Below are 27,459 nucleotides of genomic sequence, written 5' to 3' on the forward strand. Positions count from 1 at the left end.
GCATTTTAAATAAAAGCACATTCTGCTCATGTAAAAACACCAGGCAGGCCCCACAAATAACCCAGAGATGCAGTTTAAATAAAAGGACACATTCTACTCATGTAAAAACATGCTGATTCTCGGACTGTCTGCAGGCTGGATTTAAAGGCAATTGGTGTTAAATGCATCACTTGAAGTTGTGTGTGCATGGCTGTGTACACACACCCGCCCCCCCCCCGCCCCCCGTTTACTTTGCATTCACCACCAGTTTCGGAAGCAGTGTACACAATCCACATCTATCCTGTCATTTTTCATTGAAATACTATGTTTTGATGCATTCTTCTCTGAATTGAGGGAGGGGAGAGAAGCATGACCTAGCCTATGTTTTAAGCAGATAAAGTGTACAAAAGCATATGTGTGTGTTTCGCTCTCAATGGCTATTGTAAAGGGACCCCTGACCATTAGGTCCAGTTGTGACCGACTCTGGGGTTGCGGCGCTCATCTTGCTTTACTGGCCGAGGGAGCTGGTGTACAGCTTCCGGGTCATGTGGCCAGCATGAGTAAGCCACTACTGGCGAACCAGAGCAGCGCACAGAAACACCGTTTACCTTCCCGCCGGAGCGATACCTATTTATCTACTTGCACTTTGACGTGCTTTCGAACTGCTAGGTTGGCAGGAGCAGGGACCGAGCAACGGGAGCTCACCCCGTTGCGGGGATTCGAACCACTGACCTTCTGATCAGTAAGCCCTAGGCTCTGTGGTATAACCCACAGTGCCACCCGCATCCCACATGGCTATTGTAGGACCCCTTTTTTGTCAGAACCGTGGTGCAAGGGAAAGTAGATTAACTCTTTCCTCCTCCCGCCACAGTATTGGGAAAATTATCTCTCTGAAACTGCTATTACCCCAGGAGTGCCAATGCAAACTTCCATCCCAGGGCTCATAGCAGCTTTGTGTAGGGGCTGGATGATTTTCATCAGACCCGTGATAGAGGAGGAAAGGGTTTAAACTCCCTCCTCACATACCATGATCCTGGCAACAGCTACTACCTTTAGGGACACCTTCACACACCCTGAGTTGGGATCTCAAAGAGGAGAGCCCATTTATTTCAGTGGGTCCCATCTTCAATATATGAAGTGAAACAAGGCAAAGTAACATTGTCATTTGATTCAGATTCCCTCAACAAAATAAATAACTATTACCAAATAATGTTGTCGGCCGGAGAGAGAATCAGTGGCTCAAAGTCTGTCCTGACACACGGAGGAAAAACCAGGAGCAATACATTTCACATGTTAGATGATCTAGTTTCGAAAGAAAGTGCTGCGCTGGGGCAGCTGAAGTTGTTCAACACTTCAGATATTCAACATCTAAATGAGAAAGTAAGTATTCGTTCCTTGCAGAAAGTATAACTTTACTGCTCATAAAGAATAATTCAGCCATCACAGCATGGCTGGTGAGACATCATATGTATTTGTTTTATTGTGTAAATTGCCCTGAAAAAAAAAATGTTCTTAGCCAATTTGGAAGGCTTTGACCCAATAAAGAGGATCATAAATTGTGAAAACGAATAAAGCCAACCTGTAAACCACAGTGGCAGAACTCTGCATTTTTGCTTGAAAGTGAGCCCCATTAAACCCCAACAAGTCATATTCTGAAGTAAATGTGGTTCATATTGAAATGTATAAATAAGAAAAATGCTTCTTCACAGTTACTACTGGGAATGCATGTCTGGTGTGAACAGGGTTTAACGTCTGCAAGAGAAGAAAATGCTTTTATCATTGCATCCAGTGTTCTGGAGTGCCATAGAAACTTTTTTAAGGGTACCTCATTGGAAACATTGGTAATGCTATCCTTAGAGACTTTGGGAGGAATTCAACATCACAGTCTTCCGATTGTTCTGTCAGTGCAAACATTTCTGCTTGCAAAACTGAATTATCACTTCTCCCCTCTACCAATGCACTCTTCTGCGGGTTCTCCTGGCCCCCCAGAGCAGATTGGGGAGAGGTGTGGGGAGCAGACAGTGGGGAGAAGGGGAAAGGGAAAGCCCTGTTGCACTGGCTTCCACTAGCATGCTGGGTTAGTTGAATCCGGGCCTATGGGTTGTAGCCAACACTCATCCTAGAACGATTAAAATGAATGGTCGTAAGTTAGTCATGTCTGTTAACTTCAATGGGTCTACAATGGATACATCACTATGCATTTACCACCATACAGCTTCTGCTGCAGGGGAAACTTGGTTGTGTTCCAAAGTGTGTTCTCAGGGCCAAGTTAAATGTGACACTTCTTTTGCAAAATGCAGCTGCACAGCAAATCTCAATTCACATTAGATTACAGTGAGGCACAACAGGCCTAGTTAGTGCACTGTGCACACCCTGAAAGTTGTTGAGCTTTTTTCTACAAAAATGCAATTTTTGTTGTTGACTTGCCTAAGATCCAGGAGGACAAAGCGCTGCCTTGCGGAACTTCCCACCCAGACATCTTCAAATGCCTTTGAAGTTCCGGGAAAATCCTGACATATGGCAGCCCTACCTAATCCACCTAATTTGCTTTGCAAATCAATGTGGGGAGGGTTCTCTCAAGGTGGAAAGTTTTTGAAAAACCATTAATTTAAAAGAAGGCTTCATATTTCACCTTTCTGAGGTAGATGAAGAGCATACAAATATAATGTTTTCGAGCTCTCTTCTGGCATATTTCATTAATATCATGTTGTATTATTGCTTCCTTCAACCAGTACATTTGTTTCGATGCAGATATGTGGGTTACCAGGAAACTTTTCTTGCGGTGTGTCAGATTGTGGTGGGGCTTTATGCCGAGATAGCCGGGGAAACAGACATTGTGGCGGCCCAAACTGTAATGGAGCACTCCCTCTTTCTACAAATGCTATCAGAGAAGGACGTCAGACAGTCCTGTTGTTAAATAACTTGACCAACCAAATGCAAGGATCTGAAGAGAAGGTACCACATGTAACAGCAATCTTGTGTGTTTCAATGTAAACTTATTGAACATAGCACATTTGAGCTACGAAAGGTTTTTACAAAATTCTAATTTTCCCCAAGATATGCCAGTATCTTATTATATCTACAGTACTGAAATGTAGGTTTTTGTATGTTACTACATTTTCGTTTTGCTATCTTATTATGACTTTGTTTTCGTAGTGTTTGAAATGCATCCCTGTTTCTTTGTTGTAAGCCGCTTCTGAGCATGATTGTTTTTTGTGGGGAAATGGCATACCAATAAAATGAATGAATGAACGACCCAACCCTTAGGCTCCTTAAGTATGGCTTAGAGAGTTCCAGATTCAGATGGGCCCAGAAGTTACAAAAACAAATGGCGTTATTACACCCATTGGAACCATCTTATCAGCTAGGGATGAGAGATGTAGAAACACGTTTAGGAAATATGAATTTGCTCTGTCAGGGAAAGTTAAACTTTAAAGAGATCAGTTCATTATTTAAATATCTGTCTATATGTCTATCTACACTCACAGATTGAAAGCATAAGGAAAATGACTGGGGATACCAAAAAGAAAGCCTCGCTGATGGCTGAAGAACTGGAGAAAAATAAAGATCAAATAGAAAGGGAAAGAGAAAACATCAAAGAGCTCATCAAGAGATTGAAGAACTTTCTCTTAGGCAAGTATGCTCAAAACCCATTTTTTGATCCACCTGTCTTAGATATATCTATTGTTTTGTTGTTTAGTCGTTTAGTCATGTCCGACTCTTCGTGACCCCATGGACCAGAGCACACCAGGCACTTCTGTCTTCCACTGCCTCCCGCAGTTTGGTTAAACTCAGGCTGGTAGCTTCGAGAACACTATCCAACCATCTCATCCTCTGTCGTTCCCTTCTCTTTGTGCCCTCCATCTTTCCCAACATCAGGGTCTTTTCCAGGGAGTCTTCTCTTCTCATGAGGTGTCCAAAGTATTGGAGCCTCAGCTTCACGATCTGTCCTTCCAGTGAGCACTCAGGGCTGATTTTCTTCAGAATGGAGAGGTTTGATCTTCTTGCAGTCCATGGGACTCTCAAGAGTCTCCTCCAGCACCATAATTCAAAAGCACCAATTCTTTGGCGATCAGCCTTCTTTATGGTCCAGCTCTCACTTCCATACATCACTACTGGGAAAACCATAGCTTTAACTATACGGACCTTTGTTGGCAAGGTGATGTCTCTGCTTTTTAAGATGCTGTCTAGGTTTGTCATTGCTTTTCTCCCAAGATATATCTGTATATTCATATTATATGTTAGACCAAGGATATTGGGACTTAAACTGTTCTTTCTCCACTTTTCCAAGAGGAGAGTGCCCCACCAGAAGACATAGAGAAAGTTGCAAACTATGTCCTGGGCCTCCAGTTGCCAGGGTCTCTCCAAGAGCTAAGCATGGTGCTCGAGAAACTCAAGAGCCTCATGGCACACTGCGAGGTCTCCCCGACAGAGGTGAATGGGTTAAGTGAGCAAATGGAAGAGGCCCAGGGACTATTGGCGAAAGCACAAGAAGCTGAGTAAGTACAAGATTGTCTTCCTTTACAGTCCTGCCATTGGGTGGGAGAGATTGGATGTGGCTGAGCAACTGCTATTCAAAGCCATGCTGACTTCTTCCAGGCTGAATCGGAGATGAAGGATGAGATATACTCAGAGTCAAGAGTGGATTTCATGCTCTTTATTCAGCTCATAGTGGTGAGGAGGAATGAAAGTTCCCCCAAAGTATCTGCTTTATATACGTTATTTACACAATGGGCTGCATGTGATTGGCTAATTCCAGAATTCTCCTGTAGGCCAATCAGGTTGTGGATTCACTTCCATCTGGAGCTGGATTGGGTGGCTCCTGCAGACCAATCATACTGCTGCATTGTTCTAGGACCAATCAGACTGCTTCATTCTGAATCCTATTGTTCTAGGACCAATCAGCCTGCTGCATTTTGGATCCTATTCAATTCAATACATAACAAAGGAGTGGCTTTTTCTTACTGGCCCCTTTTCCCATTCCACGTCCCCATTGACTGTAATGGGAGGGAAATTAGCTATGCCAGCTCCAGGCCTGATATACTCTCAGTTCTGATTCACGGCAATATCAGAGGAACAAGAGTGTTTTGGATCCTGTAAATCCAAGGGAGCCCCATCCTGCGCCCTCAACATGCCCATGGAACTCCCTGCTTTGGGCCCTACCACCAGTGGTACATGTACTCCAGTGAGTTTTCCACTGGTATATTGGGTGGTCCTTCATGGACATAAATGCTGCGCTTATGACCCAGTCAGTAGAACAGCATTCATGCCACCCCCAACAATCTCTCAGGTAGCCTTTGGCTAACTTTTGGACCACCGTGTTGCGTCTGTGATTTGGAAACTATCCCTAAATCATAGAAAATTGTATATCTGTCTGCCTTTGTTTTACATTCTGAAGTGCATTTTCAGCCCCACAATGGGTAGACCGATGTGAACTAAGTCATCTAAACATTCTATAAATATACTCTTACACTAATATTCTTGTTACAGATAGGTAGCCGTGTTGGTCTGCCATGGTCAAAACAAAATAAAAAAATTCCTTCCAGTAGCACCTTAAAGACCAACTGAGTTAGTTCTAGGTATGAGCTTTCGTGTGCATGCACACTTCTTCAGATACCACTTCTTCAGATACCACTTCTTCAGATACTTCTTCAGATATTCGTATCTGAAGAAGTGTGCATGCACACGAAAGCTCATACCTAGAACTAACTCAGTTGGTCTTTAAGGTGCTACTGGAAGGAATTTTTTTATTTTGTTTTGACTAATATTCTTGTCTCTCTCTTTCATCCTCTATTTTTATTGCAAGCTCCTTGGGGCAAAAACCTAGTGTTTGTTAGAGCTCCGTGTGTGTGTGTGTGTGTGTGTGTGTGTTGCATGTCTATATCTAACTGTCTGTCTATATCTCGGTGCCTTTCTTATACTTCTGAAGATCTGGGTTTTTTATTACTTAGGAAAGTAGCAAAAGGTCTCCCAACACCTGATGAATTGATAAGCAGCTTGAAAGACATTGAAAATATTCAACGGCAAACCAGAGATGACTTTGCACAGTTAAATGGAACAATAGAAGAAACCAAAACAAAAATCGCAAAGGTATCCTCTTTACAGTTAACTTTCATCACAGACTTTTCAAAAGCGAGTAAGAGAATGTGCCAACAAGAGAATTTCACTAACATTTATTTTCTTAGACTTCCAGTTCTTCATTCAGTTGGCTTCAACCCATTATCAAAGCAGTCTGTGGGTTTTTCTTTTTAATAAGTTATTGATGTATTGTATCAGTGTATTCCTATCAGCTTCTACAAATAACAAAATTGCTCCTGTTCTTTTTGCCACGTGTTTTCACATATTTCTGTCTTAAAGGGGGGAGGGCAGGATGAAGCTGCCAAGTATTTTCCGCTTTCAAAAGGCTCCCTTTATCACAGTTATTTCTCTGAACTTTGAACTTCAGCATGGTAGTGGGGTGGACCAGGCACCAACTCCCACATGGCTCCTGTTGATTAAGCCCTACCATCCCCATTTTGGAGCATATTCCTGTCTCAACTTTGTGGGCCATATCAGTCAGGTGGGTGGGAATAGCCTGGTGGAACGAGTTGCTTAGATAACAATGTTCCTTCCCAAACTGGTGCTGACAGATGAAAATAATTTTTTATACCAGGACAGTTTTATATGTGCTCCTCCATAAGTCTGTTCTATCCCATTTCTACATAAATCTGTGATTTTTGTATTTTAAAAATCCTTCACCAGCAGGTACCAGGATGGGTTGTAACAATTTTAAAATGCATTTTTTTAAAAGCATGCCAGCTTTTAGGATACATCCCCCCATGCCCTGTTAATTTATTAACTTGCTAACTTGATTTGCTATTTAAAAAATGTACCTCCCATCCTATGGAATCCTTGCTTAGTCTGTTTTGTGCATCTGAAGGAGCACAAAGGAGCCTGGAAACGATGCCTTATGAAGAACGGCTAAGGGAGCTGGGCATGTTTAGCCTGGAGAAGAGGAGGTTAAGGGGTGATATGATAGCCATGTTCAAATATATAAAAGGATGTCACATAGAGGAGGGAGAAAGGTTGTTTTCTGCTGCTCCAGAGAAGCGGACACGGAGCAATGGTTCCAAACTACAAGAAAAAAGATTCCACCTAAACATTAGGAAGAACTTCCTGACAGTAAGAGCTGTTTGACAGTGGAATTTGCTGCCAAGGAGTGTGGTGGAGTCTCCTTCTTTGGAGGTCTTTAAGCAGAGGTTTGACAACTATATGTCAGGAGTGTTCTGATGGTGTTTCCTGCTTGGCAGGGGGTTGGACTCGATGGCCCTTGTGGTCTCTTTCAACTCTATGATTCTATGATTCTATGATTCTATGACCCATTGAAATCACTGGGCCTAAGTAACTTAAGCCCATTGATTTCAGTTGGCCTCCTCAAAAATTGTCTCGTTGGGTAATGAGTTACAAGTATCCCTTTGATCACATGATGATTCTTCTGCAGGCTGCGAACCAAATGAACAAGACAGATGATGAATTAGTGGACTTTTCAGAAAAGCAGTCAGAGCTGGAAGATGAAATCACTTCCTTGAAGACAAAATTGCAGATGAGCAAGGACCAAGTCACCAATGCTAAATCAGAGGCCGAAAAAGCACAGAATCAAGCTGTAGCAACTAATAAGGTAATACTGTAAGCTCACAATTTACGCAGGGGTTATGTTCTGAGAATCCCGCCTAAAGAACACCCAAAATTGTGTTCTTCACACTGGCAACTGTGTAAAAAAAAAAAACCAGACAAATGCTACAGTTAAAGGCACTGAATTACTCTACATCCAGATCACCAGCGAACCTAGGCTTAAGGAAATTTAAAAAGTCAATGACCTCAACCTGTTGCAAATTTCTGATATCACAAGTTCAACACAAGCATAGTCTCAGTATGGGATTGACTAGAATCAACCATATCATGACATGTCAAATGGAGGGGCTCATTTTGCAGCTAAAATGGGGGTGGGGATTGACATCTCAATTGGCCTTAAGCCATATATTGTCCTATCTCTAACACCATTTTGGTTTGTTGCAAATAAAATATTTTAATCAATTCATGAAGTAGGCAAATACAGTGGTGCCCCGCAAGACGAATGCCTCGCAAGACGTAAAACCTGCTAGACGAAAGGGTTTTCCGTTTTTCGAGGCGCTTCGCAAGACGAATTTCCCTATGGGCTTGCTTCGCAAGACGAAAACATCTTGCGAGTCTTATGATTTTTTTCGCTTTTTTCTCCCTTTTTCTAAGCCGCTAAGCCGCTAATAGCTGCTTAGCTGCTAATAGCCGCTAATAGGGTTGCTTCGCAAGACGAAAAAACCGCAAGACGAACGGATTCTTTTCGTCTTGCGAGGCACCACTGTATACCATTGGCTCAAGCATCCCTTGTATAATCCCTAGTGGAAAGAAAGAAGTGCAAAAGCCGGGATACCATATTTGAGTAGAGTACAACCAATCACATGCTATAATAATCTCAACCTGTTATCATCGTGGCAGAGAACAGGAAAGGAAGAGAATATACATCTGTCACGGGCCTTGCAAGCAAGCCAGGACCCCTGCAAGAACAAAATGTTAGCTGTGTGCCATTAATCCACTTTAATTTCATTCAGATTCTGATTGACCTGAGATCATTACTCTCTGTGTTGGAATTCACAAAATAAAAGTCAGAAGGGTATTCTGTTTTGTTTTTTCTTTTGAATGTATGTATAATAACAGCATTAATGAAGTCTGAAGGTGAAAGTCAAATAGGATAGTTGGACTCTCCCTCTTTCTTAACATGTTGGATTACTTATTGAGATTTATTTATTTTTTACTGCCAGAAATAATATGTTTATTTTTCTTCCATAGTGCTATTTTTTCTTCAGTGACAATGTTTATTTTTTGGCCATAAAAATTGTTACTTGATTAAACCTTTAAAAAGCAAGCAAGCAAACCCAGATAACTAAATTTCGTAGCAGAGGTAGAAAAAACAACAACACTTTTCATTGGGAAATATTGTCGTTACAGGAATTTGCTAATCTTAAAAAAGAATATGCCGGTTTACAAGAAAAGCTCAAAGCCAAAGGCCTTCCATTGGAAACCTTAGAGAAACTGAATCGGTTGAAAAATGAGGCTGAGAAACTGGCTAAAGAGACTGAAAAGAAAATGAAAAGAATAGCAGGTATATATATTGCATTTACATACCCATTCAATGATTCTTGCATGTTCCTCCGTGAATTATCGGGGAGGCTTCTTTAGCCCCGCGCGCGCTCTCCCAGCTGGAGAGGTGACGCGCGGTTATAGACGCTCCTTCCATAGGGAGAGGGTCGCGGGGCTATGGCGTCTTCGCTCCATAGGATGCACACACATTTCCCCTTCATTTTTGAAGGGGAAAAAGTGTGTCCTATAGAGCGAAAAATACGGTATTGAGATGCGCCAATACGAGCCAGGTACAAAATAGTGGCTCAGTGGAGAAAGCCAATTACAGTGGTACCTTGGTTTAAGAACAGCTTAGTTTATGAACAACTTGGATTAAGTTTGTGAACTTTGCCTTGGAAGCAGAACATGTTCCGCTTCCTGTTGAGTGTGTTCCATTTGTAAATTGAGTCCCCCGCTGCTATGGGAAAGCACACCTTGGTTTAAGAACCCTTTGGTTTAAGAACGGACTTCCGGAACGGATTAAGTTCGTAAACCAAAGTACCACTGTACTTACTGTTAGAATTCCTGCTCCATGATTGCAGTCATGGGATTTTTGTCTATCACATGACGGTATATGTTTTGACTCCACGGAGTGGGAAGTGACGGAGACAAGGTGTTTGTGTTACTGTGTTCCGTGAAGTGGGACTATTGTCCTTTGTTCTTTCTCTCTTTGCTGTCTGATGCTAGAGAGAGAGGGAGCCATGTTGCAGTGTTCCGTGTGTGTTTATATGTAAATAAAGTAGATTAGCCAAAATGCTGAGTTGCTGAGGTCTGTTAACGCAACTGTGCAAACTCTGCGGATCCCTAAGTGTGCCAATGTCTGTTGGCATCGGTCGCTGTGATGTTCGGGCTGAAGAAAGCTTTTGAAGCTCCCGAACGAAAGACCAGGAGGGAGAGAACATGCCAGTCAGGCATGTGTCTCTACCATGGTCCTACTCGTATGTAGGCTGAGCTCCTGACACTTACTAAAGGCAGCACTGTTTAGGGGAGCTTTTAATGTTTAATAGGTTATTGTATTTTAGTGTTTTCTTGGAAGCTGCCCAGAGTGGCTGGGAAAACCCAGCCAGATGGGTGGGGTATAAATAATAAATTATTATTATTATTATTACTGCACCCCTTGGGCCACACACTGGATCACCTGCACATATCAGGACCTATATGTGCTGAGGCCTATGGCTCCCCTAGGGCATCAGGTTGGCCACTGTAAGAACACAATGCTGGACTAGATGGGCCATTGGCTAACTGCGGGAGGGAAGCGGGTGTGGAAGACAGGACTGCGAAATGAAAAGGAACTATAGCTGCATTATTCCGCCTCCCTCCTTGCACCGGGAGATTTAAAGGCCCATATCCGGTGTCTGGATTGCAAGATGGCAGCCCTAATGCAGAGGTTCCTTGACTGCCAAGCCAAAATGAAAAAGAGGTATTTCAAAGAAGAAAGTTTGGAAACTCACAGTTTTTTTGGGGGGGGGGCAGTGATTTACAAGGGTTTTACTTACTTAATTGTACGTAACCACCTGAAGTTTTCTTTTTTTAATTTCAGATTTGGAAAATAAGATACAGGATCTGAACCGGATTAAACAAAACAAGGCTGATCAGCTGAGACAACTGGAAGATCAAGTCACAGCTATCAAAGATGAGATTATGCAGCAGTCAAATAAATACGCTATTTGCAAAAGTTAATGAGTCTACTAATCTAACAATATAACTGTAAATGAACAAAGAGCTTTCCACGACTGTTTTGTAATGATGAACAGTTTATAAATTGTATAATTATAACATCTAAGGTGATGTTGTGTGATTTTCTGTGCTAGTCCTTGACCTTTATGGGGGTCGGTACTTTGCAGGGATGATGATGATGATGATGATGATGATGATGATGATAATTTATTTATATCCCGCCCTTCCAGCCGAAGGTACACTACAGTATAAGGTGCTTTGCTGCTACACCAGGCACCTCCAAACTTGGCCCTCCAGATGTTTTAGGACTACAACTCCCATCATGCCTAGCTAACAGGACCAGTGGTCAAGGATGATGGGAATTGTAGTCCCAAAACATCTGGAGGGCCGAGTTTAGTGATGCCTGTTCTACACCGTTATTTAGAAACTTAAGGATAGTTTTCTTCTCACACACTAGGTGGCAGCAGGAAACTATTTAAAATTTTCATCTAGGAATGACTTAAAAGCACATTATTATTTCCTTTTTTAAAAAAGTAAATTACCACACAAGAGGAGCCTGGTGGTTCAGGCCATTGGCCCATCTAGTACAGCATCTGTTCTCACAGTGGCCAACCAGATGCCTGTGAGATGCCTGCAGGCTGGACATAAGCTGAACAGCATATTAGCAATTTAGGACAATTCACTCTTTTAGCACAAATTAATGTCATGTTGTTGTTATTTAGTCGTTTAGTCATGTCTGACGCTTCGTGACCCCATGGACCAGAGCACGCCAGGCACTCCTGCCTTCCACTGCCTCCTGTAGTTTGGTCAAACTCATGCTGGTAGCTTCGAGAACACTGTCCAACCACCTCGTCCTTCTAGGGGCTGTGAACTACAACACTCATTATTCTTGAGCATTGGCCCTGCTACCTGGGGTTGAGGGGAGTTGTAGTCCACAATTTCTGTTGGGTACCTGATGTAGACAGATTACACATGCAATCCAAATTATACTTCGCTTCAAATGGCCAGAGTGGGTTATGAGGGTGCCGTGCCTAAACTCCACAACATGTGATTTTTTAAATCACATTGAGCAACATGTAAAACAGCCCATCGGCTCTCAGGCTCATACTTAGACAATTATCCTTTCTTTTTATCCAAATGCCTCATTGCTTGAAATACAGTCAGCCATACTACAAAGGCTACCACTATCTGAAATTCACCCACAACTGAAAACAGATGTATTTCCAGCTCAAGGGATGAGAAAACTCATCTGCACCACATACTAATGCTGACAGCTAGGGCTTCTGTTTAGCTGAACCAAATAGTGACAAATGTTTCTCTAATAAATCTGCCATTTAATCTAGTACAATGTCTTAAAACGGCATTTATATGCACTTTGGAAAGAGTATACAGAATGTTTTAAGTTAATACTGTATTGCAGAGGACTCAAAATACCAACAGCAATAGAGTTTCTATTTGAGAGTAAGACGATATGGTTATGGACTCCTTCCCTGGAGGTTCTTAAGCAGAGGTTGGATAGCCACCTGTCATGGATGCTTTAGCTAAGATTCCTTCATTGCCGGGGGTTGGACTAGATGACCTTTGGGTCCCTTCCATCTCTACGATTCTACAGTACAAGTGGCTAAAACATTTGTGGAGTGGGATTTTGTTTGTTTGCATGACAAAATCTCAGCCCATGTTATATCCCTAACTAGTTAGATTAGTTAATTGATCTCATAGGAATCAGATTCATCTTTTCTTTTTTAATTTATTTAATCATTTTTTCTATACAAACAACCACAAAAGACACTACAACAAAAACCATAATAACACAATTTGACAACTCAGATTTAAATACACTGATATACCTATGACTACACCCTTTTAACAATATTTTCCCACCCCTCCTCCCACTTCCCCCCACTTATCGCTTAAATATTCATTCCAGATTTCTTCATATTTATCCATTCTTAATTTGTGTCGACATGCAGTTCGTTCATATGTAGCTAATCTGTCCATATTATCAATCCATGTGCTCAATGGAATTAGATTCATCTTGTCATTGAGACGTTAATTTTCCCATGGAAGCCAATTTTGTTTTTAAAAACTGCACCTGGACCTACGCCAAAACCAATTCACAAATCATAGTTGGGCTAGAAACACAGGAAACCATGCTATTCCATGTCAGGTTTTTTGTACGTATAACCTAATATTGTCTAGTCTGATTTGCAGTGGTCGCCAGGGTCTTATGCAGAGGCTTTTCACATCAGCGGCTCCTACCTTATTCCTAGAGGTGCCAGGGACTGAAACCCAGAGCTCATACAACTCAAGCATGGGTTAGGTAAAGGTAAAGGGACCCCTGACCGTTAAGTCCAGTTGTGGCTGACTCTGGGGTTGCGGCGCTCATCTCGCTTTACTGGCTGAGGGAGCCAGCGTACAGCTTCTGGGTCATGTGGCCAGCATGACTAAGCCGCTTCTGACGAACCAGAGCAGCGCATGGAAATGCCGTTTACTTCCCGCCGGAGCGGTACCTATTTGCACTTTGACGTGTTTTCAAACTGCTAGGTTGGCAGGAGCAGGGGCCGAGCAACGGAAGCTCACCCCGTTGCGGGGATTCGAACTGCCGACCTTCTGATCTGCAAGTCCAAGGCTCTGTGGTTTAACCCACAGCACCACCTGCGTCCCTCAAGCATGGGTTACCCGTCAGCAAAATGATGCATCTGTAAGGTAACTGTCTTGTCCTTTGCTGTTGTGTAGAAATTCACTACAAATTCACTCTTCTCAATGAGGCCTGGGAATTCTGCACAGAGTAGCAACTAACTGCAGCCACACTACACCACCATGACTGTTCTCCACAAGTAGCCTCTTGTGGCCTTTCAATGCATCTGGAAATGGTATCTTCCAATTGCTTCTGAAACTATAGATATCCTTTAAAAACCCAGAAACAAAACTGATTAAAACCAACCCCAAAGTTAAGCTTTTTTTCTTCTCAACTCAGAATAATTTATGTCACTGAGAGGTTGGAATTTCCTGTGGGATGGGAAATCTGTGTCCTGTTCTGCCTCTTGTTCTGACTTGGCTGATAATTTGAAATCATTACCATAGCTTTAGACTTGTTTAAAAAATGTCCCATTGACAGTAATGGTTTCCAGCCGACAGATTTTGTTCATAGATTATCAAATCACCAGATGTAGAATTCAGAAGGTTACAACAGTTTCTTTCCTCCAACTACAAGCTGTAACACTGGGAATGTTGTCTGAAACATTCCTAAATAGCTAGTAAGCCAAGAGTTTGATCCAGAAAAGATAAAATGCTCACAGCACAGCATGGTGGTTTTATGAGCTGAGATAGTATTAGTTGTCTCATCTAAAGTCAGAGAAGGGAATTTATAGCAGGCATGGGCATACATTAAATTAAATGTAAAAGTATTCTAATTATATGTCCCCCAGGGCAATGGACAGACAATATGCATTTGTTGTGAAGGCAGTGGAACAAAAGAATTGATTACATCTAATAAAGCATTCTCAGCACAGGAATGCAAAATATGTGTGGTTTCAACTTTACTGCATTTCTCCCTATTTGAAAATATTAGTCTACCAGGATCCCTTACAAGCTACACATTTGGACAGTAATACAAGACCAGCCATGCTTTGCAGTTCTATCTACATGCAACACATTTACTGACATACCTATTCAGAACTGAGTCTTTCTGAATTCAGTGGAACTTACTCCTAGCTAAATGGGGCTAAGATTGCAGCCTTAAATAGCTGATTAAATCAACTAAAGCTATGGTTGATGGATCAGCAATGACAAATATGAATCAGTGGGGCTGTGAATTAAGGTCAGATGTTTATTCTGTATGGCTATTTTGTTTCTAGTGTTACTAAAGGGACCCCTGACCATTAGGTCCAGTCGTGGCCGATTCTGGGGTTGCGCACTCATCTCGCTTTATTGGCCAAGGGAGCCGGCGTACAGCCTCCGGGTCATGTGGCCAGCACGACTAAGCCGCTTCTGGCGAACCAGAGCAGCGCACGGAAACACTGTTTACCTTCCCGCCGGAGCAGTACCTATTTATCTACTTGCACTTTGACGTGCTTTCGAACTGCTAGGTTGGCAGGAGCAGGGACTGAGCAATGGGAGCTCACCCCGTTGCGGGGATTCGAACCGCCGACCTTCTGATCAGCAAGTCCTAGGCTCTGTGGTTTAACCCACAGCGCCACCTGCGTCCCTAGTGTTACTATAACAAACAAGAAATTTTGAACTTTGTTACAGACACAAGCATAGAGTGCCTAGGACTGCCTAGGAATTTTTAGAACCCCCAAAATATTGAAATGCTTTAAAATGGATAGTGTGCTTTGTGAGTTTGGGCCCATCACACTACATATCACTTGAAGTCACACTAAAATCCCTTTTTGGTCTGCCATCTGGATTCAAAATGGCACCTGGCACCCAAACATCAGTAAAGACCCTCCCACCCCCACATTGGAAACCCTCCTGCTGAGTTTTGGAAAAATATTCAGGAGGTGGCCAAACCTATGCAAAAAAAAACAGCTGCAATAAGGCCCATCATGTTTTGGTCAGCCATCTTGATTCAAAATGGTGCCTGGCACCCAAACGTTGATATAGACGTCCACCTCAGGAACCCCTATGCCAATTTTGGTGACCATATGTCAAGAGGCGGCCAAACCTATGTAGAATATTGGTTAAGAGACCTTTAAAAAAGTTTGTATACCTTTCTGTGAGCGAGCAAGTGGAGGAAAAATGTTAACTTGGTCAATTATTTTTAGCTAGAACACTTTTAAAGGGCAAGTTTTTCTTTTGAGATGGTGACTTTCACGTTTCCAGTTAATTGGAGGAAAGTGAGATTGAGACTCTACTAGTTTTTATGCTCTTTATGAAACTTCTGTATGCTTTGATGGAGTGGCATTTACTCGTATGGAAACAAAAGTAAGTTAACTAGACTAAATGGTAGCAAATAAGGAATACATTGCAACAGAAGAATGAAATTGCCATGGTTGTTTCTTAGGTTTGTTAGGGAAGAGATGCAGAGTCAGGTATAAAATTACAAGCCTAATTTGCCTAAGTCCCAAGGACACTGAATGACAGTTAAGAAACCTTGGGGTTTCTGTTTCGTTTTAAAGGATTTTGAAGACTTGAGATGCAATCTTATACATACTTACCTGGAAGTAAGTCCTGTTGATCTAAGCAGCTCTTACTTCTAAAAAGACACGCATAGGATTAAACGTAATTCAACCCATAGTGTCATGCATTCTAAGAACTTATATGCAGGGAAAAATTGACAAGCAGTAAAAGGCTTGTCATGTGAAGTGAAGAATGTATTGTCTTCCAAGCACTGGACTGGGGTGCATTGGGTTAGATTATATGCTCTTCGTTAGACTGAGTTGATCAGAGAGAAAATATACTGCGTGGCTCAGCTGTTTGTGTCATGGCTGAATTTGCTGTGCTGTGCATATGCAGATAGGCAGCCGGATCAGCACCCAGATCTCTTCATGTTGTTTTACCTATCAAACTAGGTTCTTCATATCCCAGCCAATGAAACAAGGAAAATTAGAGTGTTAAAGGTAAAGGACCCCTGACAGTTAAGTCCAGTCGCGAACGACTCTGGGATTGCGGCGCTCATCTCGCTTTACTGGCCGAGGGAGCCGACATTTGTCTGCAGACAGTTTTTCCGGGTCATGTGGCCAGCATGAATAAGCCACTTCTGGCAAACCAGAGCAGTGCACGGAAACGTTGTTTACCTTCCCGCCGGAGTGGTACCTATTTATCTACTTGCACTTTGATGTGTTTTCGAACTGCTAGGTTGGCAGGAGCTGGGACTGAACAACGGGAGCTCACCCCGTCGCAGGGATTCGAACCGCTGTCCTTCCAATCGGCAAGCCCTAGGCTCAGTGGTTTAGACCACAGCACTACCCACCTCCCTTAATATCCCAGTCGATGAAACAAGAAAAATTAGAGTGTTACTTTCTGGAAATAAACGAGAGGAAGACAGAGATGGAATGCATTCTAAGTATAGTACAGTGGTACCTCGGGTTACAAACGCTTTGGGTTACAAACACTTCAGGTTACAGACTCCGCTAACCTGGAAGTAGTACTTCGGGTTGAGAACTTTACTTCAGGATGAGAACAGAAATCGTGCAGTGGCGGTGCAGCGGCAGCAGGAGGCCCCATTAGCTAAAGTGGTACCTCAGGTTAAGAATAGTTTCCGGTTAAGAATGGGCCTCCGGAACGAATTAAGTTCTTAACCAGATGTACTACTGTATATTTTTACAGTTATATTATAACCCTAACTCTTAAATAGGGCCACTGCAATCTGGAGTGCCTTCTATTTATTCAAGTGCAATGTACTTTTTTGATAGTAGCAGCAGTGATGATGATGATGACTGTTTCTCCCTTGCCATACTCCTACCATGTTCTGTGGCTAATACGAGTTATGAACCTGCAAAGAGGCAATATAAGAGCGAAAACAGGTTGGTCTCAAAATGTAGGCATGTCCTGGCTCAGTTTCACCCTGTATGTTCATACTTTACCTTGGGGCACATAGGCCATTTTCACCACTGATACCACTCCTCTCACAATCAGTTTCCTTCCGTTTCCCTGCAGTTTTCTTCCACAGGTCAAGTGCTCTCTTTCTTGAGATCACCTTGTTAAAGAGAGCGCAAACAACAGCCTGGCTATCTGCCTTTCCTCTCCTCGGAAGCAAGGCTGTGAGCTATTTCTTCTTTCAGTAAGTGCAGATGGGATATTTTGCCTTTAAATTAGGGCTTTCTGGATCAGGTTAGCCATATTGATTTGTATGCTGTTGTCGGATTATTGTCATTGTCTTGTTGGGCTGTGTTTGTGAAAAGGGGAGCCATACCGGGGTAAAGGCGTCTTCTTCTGTTTGTCCCCGTGTCAGTTTCAGTTTACAGTGGTACCTTGGGTTAAGTACTTAATTCATTCTGGAGGTCCGTACTTAACCTGAAACTGTTCTTAACCTGAAGCACGACTTTAGCTAATGGGGCCTCCCGCTGCTGCTGCCACGCCGCCGGAGCACGATTTCTGCTCTCATCCTGAAGCAAAGTTCTTAACCCGAGGTACTATTTCTGGGTTAGCGGAGTCTGTAACCTGAAGCGTATGTAACCCGAGGTACCACTGTATTGGTTAATTTTTCTAGTAGGGCTGTTTCCCATACTATTTGGTACCATTAGTCCATGCTTACTCCTGACAGGTCTCTCCAGTGTCTGGTTATGGTGTTTCTGGCTGCTGAAAGTAGGTGGGTTATGAGTGCTTTGTGGTGTAAATGGGCATTGTTGTCTTGGAAGATGCTTAGTTTGTAAAAATGTTACATGGAAAAAATACGAGAGACATTCCACATACCTCTGTAAAACAAGAAAATCTTTAATAAAATAATAATAATTAGGGCTTTCTGAATTATCCTTCTCAAGCCTAAAATATTGTGAAGGCACACTTTGAACAGATTGACTGGATAAGCCAAGGTATGTACACATACGTGTGTGTGTGTGTGTGTGTGTGTGTGACTGACTGCAAGCTTTGTTCTATAAAACATTCTCATGCCCTTCCAGGTGACCTAATGCTTTTGAGACCTCCTGGACTGTATTTTAAGCACCTGGTGTCAGCTATCTTGGGAGTTCTTTCACACGCAATAACTCTCAGAATTCACAACCTACATTTATTATTTTCTCAATTATAAATCTTTCCCCTCCCTCTTAATTTCCAGAAAGCCTCAATAGTCACAGCAGGAGGGGAATGCTTTCATCTTGCATAACGCTTTACCTACCAACATTTATTTACCAGCGGACCACTTTTCCCTCGGTAATACCCTAACCTCGCTGCCTAATGATTAAACCCATATGCCTCTTTCTGGAGCCTGGAGAGCTTAATAATTAGGTCAGGGGAGTGGGAGGAAAAGTTGAGGAGTGGTTTGCTAGACCCCACTCCTACCCCTGCAATGCCGTCCCCAGATTGATTGATGAGGCAGCAAGAAACTTTTAAACATTGTGATAATAAATTCCCTCTCCCAATCACGTCTCCTCCTGCCCCCACGCAAAGTGCAGGGAAAAGAAGAAAACATGTGCAATACTCTGGAAGGATTTCCAGTAACGCTGTTCACGGCAGTTTGTGTTTACATTCAGATCTCTAAAACATGAATGTTTGGGTATTCAGAAGTGGGTTGATGTCCCCCCTAAACCACCTCAACATCTAAATCTCTCCGCTACCTATGACAAACCGGCTGCCATATTTGTCCCAGGCAGAATTATTTGGAGTATATTTCAGGCTTTCCTTTGTCACTGGTGTTTACGTATAAATTATTGGGATGCTGCTCAGCGCCAGAGCATATGCTTTGCAGCAAAAGGTTCCAAGTTTGTTGCAAGACACCCCCCCCCCAATCATTCAGTTTGTACAAACACAACACACACAAACGACATACGGGACGTTTCTGTTATAAATTCATAGTAAATCAACTGTACACCAGTCCACTTTTATTTTGCTCCATGAAGGAAGGACTATCAAAGGGGGATGGTTTGATACAAGATGGCCATAATCCCTTAACCGTACCAACGTGATGGTCCCAGACAGAAGACCATCAAGGACACAACGGACTTGCATATGGGAGTGGATTCAACACGGACTGGAACAAAGGACAATGATCAGATCTTCCTTCTGGGGGCAGGAAACTGCCAACTCCCCTTTGTCCTCTGGAAATGACTCATGGGGAGGGGGAAAGGAGGAACCAGCCAGGTGACAAGATACTCAGGTTACTTCCACAACCCCTCCCTCAACCCCTCCTTTTTGTGATGTGTCAATGATGTAGTCATGATGTATTTGTGATGTAGTTCTAGGGGTGTAGCTTGGGGGATTAGTAGCTAATAAAAGTTTGGGTATTCTTTTGTTCGGGACTTCCATCTTGCTTCATCTTGTTGTGGGTGGGAGTCCTGTCGCGGCAGTTTTCAATAAAGGCCAAGCCTCCCGGCTGCTGTTTTCCTCCAAATTGTCCTGGTTGGTGTCTTTGTCTTTTTGTCCAAGGGAGCCCTCGGATTCCTCCGTTAACAAGTTCAATCCCTGACATCTCCAGGCAGGGCAGAGAGAGAATTTTGCCTGACACCTTGGATAGCCACTGCCAGTTGGCATTGATCAAGGAGAAGTAAGCTGTGGTCCTTCAGTTCTTATGGCATTTGACCTCTCAGCAGCCCCAACAAGCATGGTCAAGAGTTAGGGCTGATGGGGGTTGTAGTTCCACAATGTCTGTGAAGCTGGAGCTTCTCCATCACTGGTGTAGGCCATACTGACTGAACTAGAGGGCCTCTGACTGCATATAAGGCTGCTTTCTATGCTTTGTCCAGCAATCTTTACAGCAGTTGCCTAATTTTGTGAACCCAACTAGTGATAACAGTGTGTAGTTTTGTGAAAATAGACTGTGTTAACATTTATGCCGTATCTTAAAAACAAAAAAATTATTGTTTTTGTACAGCCTTCTTCATCAGATCGCCTGACCAACTGCACTGCCGTCCACAGAAGCTAGCTCTTGTTCTAGTTTTTAATGTGCCACAAGACTTTTACTTTTTCTGCAGACTCTGGAAGCTGCATACACAGAGCTGCTGTACGTACTAAGCTAGCTGCAACTTTATTGGCTTGACATGTTGCTCCATGCATCATAGCGACTCTTATCTGTGGACTAATATGCAAACTATGCAAGAAAGATATTGGTGGTTGTGACAGACTCCAGTTGGTGGGCCTCGTACAACTATGTCTCAGTTGGTGTTTTAAAGATAGGGAGTCTGAAACAGTGTGATTTCAAGTCTTGAAGAACCATGTGTCACCCAAAAAGATTGCCACCACTCAGGCCCAGTTCCCGGCTGGGAACAGAAAGCTAGATTATTAGGGACACAACTAAGCTGGAAACCTTCTGACTTCCCGCTTTGTATGTACAAGCAGCCTTCACTCATGTGACTGCAATCTGAAGTAGCATTGTGCAGACACATGTTTTCCACCCTAACTGCTCTTTGTGCAAATAAAGCCTCAGTTAGGTTAGATGTGAGACAAAATGAGGCTGTTCTCTCACCATTAGAAATGTTTCTAACCCCATTTATCCTTCAAATTCATAATTTTATCAAATTTATTTTTATAGTCTGGATATAGAGACACTGACTTGTTGTATCACTGTGTATTTGCATAATCAAATAAAAGTGTTTTTTCCTAGCAGGAGTTCACATATTTTGACTGAGTGACAAGTCATCAGATGCAAATAGTGAGTGGTATATGAGAATTCCAGTATATATCTGTGCTAAATCATACTCTAATGCTGCAACCCTATGCAAGTTTACCGAAAAGGCCTCATTGTAGTCAATGGCACTTACTCCCAAGTATAGAATCATAGAATTGTAGAGTCAGAAGGGACCTCAACATCATCTAGTCCAACACCCTTCAAATGCAGGAATCTCAACTAAAGCTTCCATGACAAATGGCCATCCAGTCTCTGGATCCTGTGTACATGTACATGTCTCTCACAATTGTGGGTGGTGCTGTGGGTTAAACCACAGAGCCTAGGACTTGCCGATCAGAACATCGGTGGTTCGAATCCCCGCGACGGGGTGAGCTCCCGTTGCTTGGTCCCTGCTCCTGTCAACCTAAAAGTTCGAAAGCACATCAAAGTGCAAGTAGACAAAGAGGTACCACTCCGGCGGGAAGGTAAACGGCGTTTCTATGCGCTGCTCTGGTTCGCCAGAAGCAGCTTAGTCATGCTGGCCACATGACCCAGAAGCTGTACGCCGGCTCCCTTGGCCAATAAAGCGAGATGAGCGCCACAACCCCAGAGTCGTTGGAGACTGGACCTAACAGTCAGGGGTCCCTTTACCTTTACCTTTATTGGACAAGCATGAAATGATTGTTGCCTGTACAATAAAACATAACGTGTTTGCTGCTTTTAATCCTCTTCACAACCCTTTCAAATTGTTTCCAGCCTGTCCCGGAGAAGCCCCAGATTCAGTTGTTCACAGGCACACCCAGGGACCACCTGAATTGAACGCAGTGGTTGTGGACCAGTTTGGGAAGCCCTGACTTAAAGGGTTAAGTAGCCTTGGCTCACTGTGAGTTTGAAGAGCCTCCAGCCGTTTCCTCATGACTCACCTCTCTCAAATGTGGGTGGCCTAATCAGTGGGTGGCTGCCCTTCCCCCCAGGCTATAAACAACTCCAGGACATAAACTGTATCCAACAGGCAGACCCATCTCCCAGTGTTTGGGATGGGGTGGGGGGTTGTTGCATTCTCTTGCCATGGGCAGAAGGGAGGGGGGAAGAGATGCTAAATCAGGTTTTCTAAGCAAGATGTTGGCAAGTCCTCAAGCTCACACATTGCCTAAACTGTGGTTACAAAAATGGTAGGGTTGCAAATTTCAAGATATTGATCAGCACAATCATCAGTTAAAGCTTTAATAAGGAGTACACACCAGGTAAGTGGCCATATCAGTAGATTTATGGGAACTGTGTCCCAGGTTGTTTTTCACAAACAGCATTAAAAGTCACACACAGAGTGAAGGTAGATATGTTGACCCATAAGCAAGATGCTAAAGATCATAATAGGGCAATACCTTTGTATGATATTTTAGTTGGCATAATAAAGGTATTTCCCCAGTAATATAGCATTTGGAACATTAAATGCACCTTTCAGACTTTTTTGTCATTTGTGCTTGCATGGAAATTACTGGGGCACAGTTCTGAATGTGAAAAATACAGTTTAAATCAATTGAAGGCTGTAGAAAAAGGTAGGTTTCTACTGACAAGTAGATACAAGAACTGCGTTATTAACTAATTTGTTGAAATACACCTTATTCTTGATTAGATAATCTGCCATGTATTCAAGATAAAGGTATTAGCTACAACACATTATGGAATTTTTGTGCTGGACAGGACTAGAATACTAGAATCTCATGCCTTTCCTACCTCAGCACCCCACACATCAACCCAATAATCCACAATACTGCCTGTGACAAACACAGAACAGATCATAAACCTTCAGCTTATTGCCTACAGATGGTAAGGTCAATGTTGCACATAATTGTACAAAGCACCCTGTGATTTTAAAAAACAACAACCTATAGTCCTCAGAGACCAAGCCATTCAATCAATGCAACAGATGCTCTACTTCATCATCAATTTGGCCCAAACTAACTGTGAATGAAAAGTTAAAAAACCTCAAACCTTCAGGACAACATAGAGAAATATATTTTATAAGGACCAGTTAAAATGTCAGTCTTCAGAACTTCTTCAGGTTGGATGTCAAAAAACAAAACAAAACAAAACAAAACAAAACATACAAAACATGGATGGCATGATATTGGAGCCCAAAACTCTGCAGTTTGTTACAGATTTGACATGAATTACGGTACATAGGAGGTAATAAGTATACTCAGGCTACAATCCCATACACACCTGGAAGTAAATCCCATTGAACTCAGTGTGACTTACTGTTGAGTAAAGATGGGTAGGTTAGTGCTGTGAGTTATTGTCACTTCTAACATACCTCGGGGGTAGCTAGACTTCAGCCTTACAGGAGCAACATTGGCTTTTACTAGAACCCTGAGTTCTACCAACCAGATCCAGGTGCAAAATATTTAGAATTAAAGAATTCTGAGCCTAGGAACTGGTTCTGAGTACCAGAACTAAACTGAATAGCAAGTTTCCAATTCTTCCATACAAAAATCCACTCTTTGTTACATCATTCATTTTCCCCATGCCTGGTCTTCAAATCACCAATGTAACTTGAGATAAGGGTTTGTTTTGTTGTTGCCTTTGTTAAGCAGGATGAAAAATCCTTGCCTGTCTACTTCAAATCACCCAGAGATCTACCAATAGATACCAGTAGTTCTACTCACCCCTGCTATTGAGATACTATAGACAACTATGACTTACACGGAACCCAAAACATTTTGTCTATCAATAGCTTTCACATATATTTGGTAAGAGGAAACAGCTTGTTTCACTTATACAGTGGTACCTCAGGTTACATACGCTTCAGGTTACAGACTCCGCTAACCCAGAAATAGTGCTTCAGGTTAAGAACTTTGCTTCAGGATGAGAACAGAAATCGTGCTCTGGCAGCAGCAGGAGGCCCCATTAGCTAAAGTGGTGCTTCAGGTTAAGAACAGTTTCAGGTTAAGTATGGACCTCCAGAACGAATTAAGTACTTAACCCAAGGTACCACTGTATCAGTAAACTACTACTAACACAGAGGGTTTTTTGAGGGGTGGGAATCAGGGATTGAAACTGCATCGTTTAAGGAAATTTCTGATGGAATTGTTAACATTTTAAAATGCTTCTAGGTCCCAGTCGGTGTGGAATACAAAATCATATCCGATCCAAGTAAATCCAGATGTTTTGTGACTAGTATTTCATTTCTTCACAGCATCCCTGCGAGGTGGGTTAGGTGGAGAGCAGCAACTGACCCAGGGTCTTCAAGCGAGTAGAAATTTGAAACCTGGTCCTCCCACACTCTAACTGATAACCCCAAACTCTCATTGCCTTCTAGAGTTCTGGAGGTCCTCTGTTTTAGCTATGAAGCAACCCATGAGCATACCAAAGTCAAGTCCCGAGTCTAAATATTTGCAGCAGAAATAACCTGAAGGCGCTAAGCTCTTTGACCGACTGTAAAGTAAACAACTGTCATAATGGTGCTTCAGCACGGAGACAAAGGACAGAAGTTCCTGTGCAACCCTCCAGGGTCTCTTTGCAGGAGCTCTCCCTAAAGTTGCCCTGGCTGGATCGCACCCTCGTGGACCCTCCCTCTAGCGCCTGCGTAGTGGAGCCTCCCTCTCTCTAATGGCAAGCTGAGATTCCTTTCTCCCAGTGTCAGATTTGCATCCCGGCTGGAAGGAAGGAGCAGAAAAGGGTAAGGAGATAAAACTGCATGCCTTGCTGCCTTTGCTGTGGGAGATAAAAACCCTGCAACTTACTCTTTTTCCTCTCCCTTTTGCAGAAAGAAAGGTGAAATCCGGGCTCTTCTCTTTTCTTTCCTGGCAGAAGTAATGAGATGGGGCTTCTCCAGGTGCATCTTTGCTGTTTCCTAGGTAATTAAACATTGCTGTTTAATGTTGTTATAAACTGCCTTCTTGTTTTAAGCAGTTGGTGTGTATTCCCTGTTCCTCAAACTGAGAATAACTTTGTTAGTCCTGGAGCAGAACTTTTGTTTTTCATTCAAACCATCCCGTTTTAACAAATTTCAGATGTGCGGCAGCAACAAAAGGAGCTGCAGCACGAACTTTTGCAAGCGATGGCATTTGCCCAAGTACTTAGAAAACTCCCTTGTTGCAATTTAACCACCACCCCCCTCTCGTTTCTCGCTACCCTTATCTCTTCCCCTTCCTCTCCCTAGAGACTGCAAGCTCATTGCGGGCATAGACCGGTTTTCTAGCTACATCCGCCTTTATGTTACTCATGAACTATGAACGATCAAACGGGCTGTTTCCTCCGAAAGTTCCTTGCAGCTATAAGGATGCGCTGGAAGTTGGGGCATTTGCATGGCTAAGGCTGCAATCCTGCGCCCACTTACATGGGAGCAAGCCAGACTTACTTTCGAGGAAGTGCGCGTGGGATCGGCTGGCAATCAAAGAGTTGGAGAGTTGGAAGAGACCCTAAGGGACATTTAGTCCAACCCCCCTGCAATGCAGGAATGCACGTTGATGTGGAAGTACGTTTTAGGGAACCTCGTGGGTTTACTTCCGCGTAAACCTGCATAGGATGAGGCTGCAAATAGGCTCGGGATGTAAGGCTGAAGTTCCAACTCCCACCTGGGAGTAAGTCCCATTGAAACCACTAGGGCAGGCACCCCCAAACTCGGCCCACCAGATGTTTTGGGACTACAACTCCCATCACCCATAACCACTGGTCGTTAGCTAGGGATGATGGGAGTTGTAGTCCCAAAACATCTGGAGGGCCAAGATTCGGGTGTGTGTGCCTGCGCTGGGGCTTAATTCCCATAGGATGGCACTGCATAAGGCTTCGATCCTGTGCGCATTCTTCATGGTGCCAAGTCCCATCAAACACAGTGGCATTTACTTCCGAGTAAACGGGCATCGGACTGCGCTTTATATAAGTCAAAACAGTAATGTTACCATTTTCGCAGTGACTCATAGCCCACTCCTTCCTGAAAGATGCTAAGAACCGATTTTTAAAGTAGCCTGTGAACAATTCAGGGAAACTCAGACCTTTAAAAGAATCCCCACAACCCCAACGGACACGCTGACAGAGACAGATCCACACATCTGGAGAGTGCAGAAAAGTCCCCGGTTGTTTTTATTTTGATTATACATTTTGTGGTTTTCTATTTTGATTTTGTTCTGTGAACCGAGAGAGAGAGAAACCCCACCCGGTTTATGCCGCGATTCCTATACATCCCAGGCTGTAAACCCCATTGAAAGCAAACTGGCTCGCGTTCCCTTGAGCATCAGCTTGCTTGGCTAGCTTGCAGCCGTGTAGACAAGCGCGAACCCTGGGAATCCCAAACCCCGCGGAACTCAGTCAGGAGGACGACGCCCGTGGGCGCGTTCGTGAGAACGGCGCGACACCCGAGTTGCGGGGAAACGCAAGGGCCTCGTCTGCTGCTCAAGCCCCCCTGTTATAGCAAAGTGAAATGATGCCCGGGAACCGCTTCAGCCTCCAGAAACCTTGCGCGCGCGCACACACCCCTACCATAGCGCATTCCTAGTCAGGTCTACTCGGAAGCAAGGCCCGCCGCGGCGTGCTTGCTCCCAGGTAAGCGCCAAGAGGCCTTGGCTTTCCGCACCGCCTTCTTCGCCGCCGCCGCCGCCGCCCCTGCTTTGCGTGCGCTCAGCTCCCCAGAGGGAGAAAGGGCCCGGCGTGGATTTGGGAAGAGTCGTCGCCTGGCGCCATATGGCTTTCCTTGCCCGCTTGTTCTCCGTCGCTGGGCGAGGAGGGGAGGGAATGGCGCCGGCTCCGTGAGGGGGAAATTGGCGGGAACTTTTTTCCCCCTCAGCCTCGTGGCTCCCTCCGAAGCCTTCAGACTTGGCCTCTTTGTTTTGTTTTGGTTTTTAATAATGTTTATTAAGTTTTAACAAAAAAAGAAAAAAGGGGTTACAAAACAGTAAAAAAAAACCACAGGAAAATACAAAATCCAAAATTAAACGTAAAAAGAAAAAAGAAAAATCCCTATCTTACCACTCATTAACTTATTTTCATGACTTCCTCACACCTCCCTTTTTTGTATTCCATTTAAAAATTTGTTCAACAAATCCATACCCTCTTTGTTTACCCTTAATTGTTTATCCTCACATATTATAATTTCATATTTTCATCTAATATCAATCCATTCTTGCATATTCTTAGTTTGCCTTATTGCTAGAACCACTTCCTTTCATTCCAACGTCATTAACATTCAATAATTTTGCAGTGTTTCTGTAAATAGATTTTAAATTTCTTCCAATCTTCTTCCAACGACTCTTCTCCCTGGTCTCGGATTCTGCCAGTCATTTCCGCCAATTCCATGTAGTCCACAGACTTGGCCTCTTTGGAGCAGGCTTGGCCTCACGACCCTCCAGTTAATATATTTATATTCCTATCCCACTCCAAGGTGGCCTTCCCTGCTCTCCATATCGTCCTCAGGA

At 43.2% G+C, this 27,459-nt stretch overlaps 2 protein-coding genes and 1 long non-coding RNA gene across 6 annotated transcripts in view; 2 read left to right on the top strand and 1 right to left on the bottom strand.

Annotated features, from left to right (window-relative positions):
• LAMB4 (laminin subunit beta 4) overlaps positions 1 to 10,947 on the top strand; it is a 67,084-nt gene extending 56,137 nt beyond the window's left edge. For all 3 annotated transcript variants that reach the window (XM_081878457.1, XM_081878456.1, XM_081878458.1), the window contains 8 exons: positions 1,154 to 1,359; positions 2,731 to 2,934; positions 3,468 to 3,612; positions 4,271 to 4,478; positions 5,931 to 6,069; positions 7,460 to 7,636; positions 9,001 to 9,154; positions 10,712 to 10,947. In XM_081878457.1, the coding sequence (XP_081734583.1) occupies positions 1,154 to 1,359; positions 2,731 to 2,934; positions 3,468 to 3,612; positions 4,271 to 4,478; positions 5,931 to 6,069; positions 7,460 to 7,636; positions 9,001 to 9,154; positions 10,712 to 10,851 (1,373 nt within the window). In that variant the 3' untranslated portion in view covers positions 10,852 to 10,947. The remainder of the gene's footprint in view (positions 1 to 1,153; positions 1,360 to 2,730; positions 2,935 to 3,467; positions 3,613 to 4,270; positions 4,479 to 5,930; positions 6,070 to 7,459; positions 7,637 to 9,000; positions 9,155 to 10,711) is intronic.
• Positions 10,948 to 15,061: 4,114 nt separating this feature from the next.
• LOC309351122 lies at positions 15,062 to 26,757 on the bottom strand. 2 transcript variants are annotated; one of them, XR_014160699.1, is made up of 4 exons: positions 26,528 to 26,757; positions 24,793 to 24,902; positions 16,008 to 16,045; positions 15,062 to 15,514 (listed from the first exon to the last, which is right to left on the bottom strand). It is a non-coding gene; the product is annotated as an uncharacterized lncRNA (long non-coding RNA). The 2 variants fall into 2 exon arrangements; XR_014160700.1 differs by lacking the exons at positions 15,062 to 15,514; positions 16,008 to 16,045 and adding an exon at positions 24,604 to 24,705.
• Positions 24,691 to 27,459, top strand: part of LAMB1 (laminin subunit beta 1) — a 61,986-nt gene continuing 59,217 nt past the window's right edge. The window contains exons 1-2 of the mRNA XM_081878460.1: positions 24,691 to 24,728; positions 24,816 to 24,906. Coding sequence (XP_081734586.1) covers positions 24,870 to 24,906 — 37 coding nt within the window. The 5' untranslated portion in view covers positions 24,691 to 24,728; positions 24,816 to 24,869. The remainder of the gene's footprint in view (positions 24,729 to 24,815; positions 24,907 to 27,459) is intronic.

The sequence above is a fragment of the Podarcis erhardii genome, assembly GCF_964252035.2.
Source record: "Podarcis erhardii genome assembly, chromosome: 10".
Classification (NCBI taxonomy): Eukaryota; Metazoa; Chordata; class Lepidosauria; order Squamata; family Lacertidae; genus Podarcis; species Podarcis erhardii.